At 48.6% G+C, this 5,197-nt stretch overlaps 1 protein-coding gene across 1 annotated transcript in view; it reads left to right on the plus strand.

Annotated features, from left to right (window-relative positions):
- The first annotated feature begins 2,924 nt into the window (after positions 1-2,924).
- Positions 2,925-5,197, plus strand: part of QTRT1 (queuine tRNA-ribosyltransferase catalytic subunit 1) — a 12,089-nt gene continuing 9,816 nt past the window's right edge. Inside the window, exons 1-3 of the mRNA XM_029217638.1 lie at positions 2,925-3,183; positions 3,426-3,494; positions 3,590-3,728. Of these exons, the coding sequence (XP_029073471.1) occupies positions 2,941-3,183; positions 3,426-3,494; positions 3,590-3,728 (451 nt within the window). The 5' untranslated portion in view covers positions 2,925-2,940. The remainder of the gene's footprint in view (positions 3,184-3,425; positions 3,495-3,589; positions 3,729-5,197) is intronic.

Here is a 5,197-nt window from a genome sequence, read left to right on the forward strand (position 1 = left end):
ATTGCTAGAGCATCTACCACAAAAATATGAAGTGCACAGAAGTTTCATAAAATAAGAGGGAAAATGAATTGAGAAAAATTTTTTGATTGATTCAAAAGAAGGCAAGAGAGATGGGAAAGAAAAAACAAATATAAGAACCCACAGAAGCTACAAGAATAGAAAGCCTGTAAAAAGATGGTATCAGATCCATTATAAATGTATATTGGTAACCATTATAAATGTAAATCGACTAAACTTGTCAATAAAAGGCAAAGATCGTTGGAACGGTGGAAAAGTACAAAAATCCAGCTTTTTGTTGTTTTCTAAATATACACAAACGAGACAGAAAATTTCTAAATAGTGGGATATACAAAAATATTTAAGGGTTATCACAACATGAAAGTAATTGGAGAGGTTATTTTATTTTCTTTTATTATTTATTTATTTATAAAAATATTAAAATATTTATCTATTTATTGGCTGCATAGGGTCTTAATTGCGGCACGTGTGATCTCTCGTTGTGTCTCACGGGCTCTTCGTTGCGGTGAGTGGGCTTCTCTCTAGTTGTGGAGCACTGGCTCCAGAGTGTGTGGGCTCAGTAATTGCGGCGCGCGGGCTTAGTTGCCCCGCGGCATGTGGGTTCTTAGTTCCCTGACCAGGGATCGAACCCTCGTCTCCTGCACCGGAAGGCGGATTCTTAACCACAGGACCACCAGGGAAGTCCCCTGGAGTAGTATATTTTTAAAAATTTATTTAACGTATTTATTTTTGGCTGCGTTGGGTCTTCATTGCTGTGTGCGGGCTTTCTCTAGTTGCGGGGAGCGGGGGCTACTCTTCGTTGCGGTGCGGGGGCTTCTCATTGCGGTGACTTCTTTTGTTGCAGATCACGGGCTCTAGGTGCGTGGGCTTCAGTAGTTGTGGCTCGCTAGCTCTAGAGCACAGGCTCAGTAGCTGCAGCACACGGGCTTAGTTGCTCCGTGGCATGTGGGATCTTCCCGGACCAGGGCTTGAACCCATGTCCCCTGCATTGGCAGGTGGATTCTTTAAAACACTGAGCCACCAGGGAAGTCCCTGGAGTAGTTATTTTAATATCAAATAAAAAGAGATACACGGGCTTCCCTGGTGGCGCAGTGGTTGAGAGTCCGCCTGCCGATGCAGGGGACACGGGTTCGTGCCCCGGTCAGGGAAGATCCCACATGCCGCGGAGCGGCTGGGCCTGTGAACCATGGGCGCTGAGCCTGCGCGTCCGGAGCCTGTGCTCCGCAACGGGAGAGGCCACAACAGTGAGAGGCCCCCGTACCGCAAAAAAAAAAAAAAGAATACCATGACCAAGCTGGATTTATTTCAGGAATGGATATAAAATGTATATAATAAATTAGAAAGTAAATATTATATGATTGGACTTTCTTTTCTTTTCATTGTTTTTTTTTGGCCCCCTCCAAATCACAGCCTCGCCAGTAGTGACACTAATCCCTCCAAACCTTTAGGCCTTTTTTAAGTTCAGTCCCAGAGGTGGAGGGCATGAGCTGGTACTACTGAGAAGGGGAAGACGGAGGTAGGTAGGCAAGCTTGGGAAGACAATCATGAATTCTGCTTTAGACATGTGGAGTTTGGATTTCTACAGATGCCCACTGGGGGTGTCAAGGAGGCATCTCTCAAGAGGAGATGGGAGTTCAGGAGAGAAGACTATGCTGAGAATAAAAATTTGGGTATTGTCAATGTATAGAGGGTTTTTAAAAAAAATAAATTAGTTAATCTTATTCATTTATTTTTGGCTGCTTTGCCTCTTCATTGATGCACGCTGCAGCTTTCTCTAGTTACAACGAGCGGGGGCTACTCTTCGTTGTGGTACAAGGGCTTCTCATTGCGGTGGCTTCTCTTATTGCAGAGCACAAGGCTCTAGGCGCGCAGGCTTCAGTAGTTGTGGCTCGCGGGCTCCAGAGTGCAGGCTCAGTAGTTGTGGTGCACGGACTTACTTACTCCGCGGTATGTGGGATTTTCCCAGACCAGTTCTCGAACCTGTGTCCCCTGCATTGGCAGGCAGATTCTTAACCACTGCACCACCAGGTAAGTCCTGTATAGAGGTTTTTAAAAGCATCATATCAATTACAGGATATGTGATATACAGTCATCGGTGGTGGAGGGCTTTTAAGATTGGGGGTCAGGAGCAACTGACGGTGAAAATATGAGCCAGTTGTGGGAATATCAGATGAGTGTTGCTGACAATGGCAATAACAAGTTCAAAGGTCCTGAGGTGGGCTTCATTGGTGGGCGCTTTCCAGACGTGGACTCAGCGAGGACTCCACCACACTGAGAAACTGGTCGCATTAGCCCAAGGCTTCTAGGTCAGGCTCTGGCTGAGATCAGCGGGGCTTTCGGCGGGTGGTCCCGAAAGGAAGGCTTCTGGGGCAAACGCGCCCTCTGCTGGCCAGGTCAGATATCAGCTCCATTTCCAACCATAAGATTATTAAAGTATTAATATATATCTATACTGTTATTATTATTATTAGTGGGTTAGGACCCAGGTTGTATCCCTGGTCGGGGAACTAGGATCCCGCAAGCTGAGAGGGGCGGCCAAAAAAAAATTGACAAAAGATTACGTCAGGCACTGTGTAAAAATCTATATACATCCATCCTGTCATTCAGTATTCGCAACGTCCCTATGTCTAGATACTATTATTCGCCCCATTTGATGGAAGATAAAATTATAGCTAGAGAGGCTTTTACTTCGAGGAATTGGCAGGAACGGGCCTCCAAACCAAGACAATTTTAATACTTCGCAGCAGTGCGCTGCCTGTGGGAACTAACTGGGCGCAGCGCAGAGACAAGCGCGCAGACGTCCGTTTCCATGGTTCATCTGACGCTCTCCCAAAGCTTCGGCCCGCGTCGCGCGCCACGTGACCGCAGCCAACATGGCGCCGCCCAGGGTGTTCCACGGACCACGTGGTTCCGGCAGGCAAGATGGCGGCAGTTGTCAGCCCGACATCCTTGGAGTCGGCTCCGCGCATCATGAGATTGGTGGCCGAGTGTAGCCGCTCTAGGGCCCGGGCAGGGGAGCTGCGGCTGCCACATGGGCCGGTGGCTACTCCAGTGTTCATGCCAGTGGGCACGCAGGCCACCATGAAGGGCATCACGGCCGAGCAACTGGACGCGCTGGGCTGCCGCATCTGCCTGGGCAACACCTACCATTTGGGTCTGAGGCCGGTGGGTGGGCTGTGCCCCGGGCTGGGCGGTGGCGAAGCGTGGGGGAGCCCAGGAGATTCCCTAGACCCGGGCACGCCTCCTAAACTCTATCGACAAAACGCATATCGAGAGTCCCGGATGGCTCAGGCCTTGTGCTGGGCGTGAGGGACCAGCGAGGATGGAAGTTGGCCAACCCTGTCGCCCCAATATGAGCCCCAAGGGTTGCCCTCACCCCTAGCCTGACCCTTCTTCCCCCACCCCAGGGCCCCGAGCTGATCCAGAAAGCCCGCGGTCTCCACGGCTTTATGAATTGGCCGCACAACCTGCTGACGGTAAGGCGGGGTCAGCGCCGGGATCCGAGAGCCCTCCTTGGGCGTGGATTTTCCCAGTCCCGTTCTTGTCAGCCCTGCGGTGGGGTTTCCCTCAGGACAGCGGCGGCTTCCAGATGGTGTCCCTGGTGTCCCTGTCCGAAGTGACGGAGGAGGGCGTCCGCTTCCGCTCCCCTTACGATGGTGACGAGACCCTTCTGAGCCCCGAGAGATCCGTGGAGATACAGAACGCGCTGGGTGAGCGGGTACCGGGGAGCCGCCCCTTCCCCTGCCTTTCGGAGGTGGAGGTGAGGCGGGCCTGCTCTTTTCGTGCTGCTCGGCTTTGGGCAAGTCACTCCCCCTCCCTGAGCCTCAGCTGAGGGGATAGTTCACAAAAATAACGATGTAATGTCAGTAAATCTCTTATCACAATGCCTGACATGTAATAGTAGCTTTTCGTATTATCTTTCTTGTTACTGTTACTCTTAAATAGTAAATTAGCTGGGCAAAGATATGTTGAAATAATGGGGGCAACAAAGGAGGTATCGGGGAGGCTTTAGACCCCTCCCATCTCCATCAATATCCCCTATTCCTTGATAAGGACAATTAACATTTCTCAATCTCATAAAGTGCTATGGAAACAGGTTCAAAACTTCCCATCTTCCAAACAGACTGGTGCTTTTAGACCCCTCTATGTACAGATTCTGTGGCTTCTGCTTATAGCAATGGGCCTGGGTGCTGGTGCCATACCATCCGTGGAAATTACAGTCCAAAAGGGAGACAGGCACTGGTGAAAACATCTTAATTAGAAAGGCGGAAAAAAGAGAAAAAAAAACCGCCAAAAAACAGTGCAGGTAGAGTGCATTGTATATTTCCATTTGTATTGACAAAAAAAACCCCAAATCCCAAACACATGATTTGCTTACGGTATCTCAGGAAAGAAAAATAAGAAACTATTATAGGTTCTCGGAGGGAAGGGAACTGAAGAGCTGGGTAGACAGGGAGCATTTAAATTCTTTTCCTTTTTAAAAAATTGGGATATAATTGACATGCAATAAACCGCACATATTTAAAGTGTACCCTCTGGTACGTTTTGACATATGTATACACCCATGAAACCTTCACCATAATCAAGATAGTGAACATGTCCATCACCCCTAAAGGGTTACTTGTGCCCCTTTGTAATCCTTCCCTTCGTGGGCAAGAGACTTTTCACCAAATATCCTGTTGTATTTTTTTAAATTGGAGGTGCATTTAACATTTTGAATAATTATATATTATTATTAAAATAAGTTATTAGGGAATTCCCTGGTGGTCCAGTGGTTAGGACTCTGTGCTTCCACTGCAGGGGGCACGGGTTCGATCCCTGGTCAGGGAACTAAGATCCTGCAAGCCACATGGTGCAGCCAAAAAAAAAAAAAAAAATTTGTTTTAAAGGCACAAATAGATATAAGGTTGGGACCCTGACCTGACTGTGAAGGCCAAGTACATGGGACTTTTGGCATGATTCAGTCTGTAGGCTTAGGGAATGTTGCCCTAGGCCTAAAACCTATATGGACGAGGAGGAATAAACTAGATGTCCAAAGGGGGGAAGTATGTTCTGGAAAGAGGAAGCAGCCAGTGCAAAGGACCTGAAGCAGGACCAAGACTGGCATGGCTGGAGCTGAGTGGGGTAGGGGGAGTGTGTGTGTGTGTGTGTGTGTGTGTGTGTGTGTGTGTGTGTGTGT

The sequence above is a fragment of the Monodon monoceros genome, unplaced genomic scaffold (genome assembly GCF_005190385.1).
Source record: "Monodon monoceros isolate NGI ecotype Baffin Bay Population unplaced genomic scaffold, NGI_Narwhal_1 Super_Scaffold_12, whole genome shotgun sequence".
Classification (NCBI taxonomy): domain Eukaryota; kingdom Metazoa; phylum Chordata; class Mammalia; order Artiodactyla; family Monodontidae; genus Monodon; species Monodon monoceros.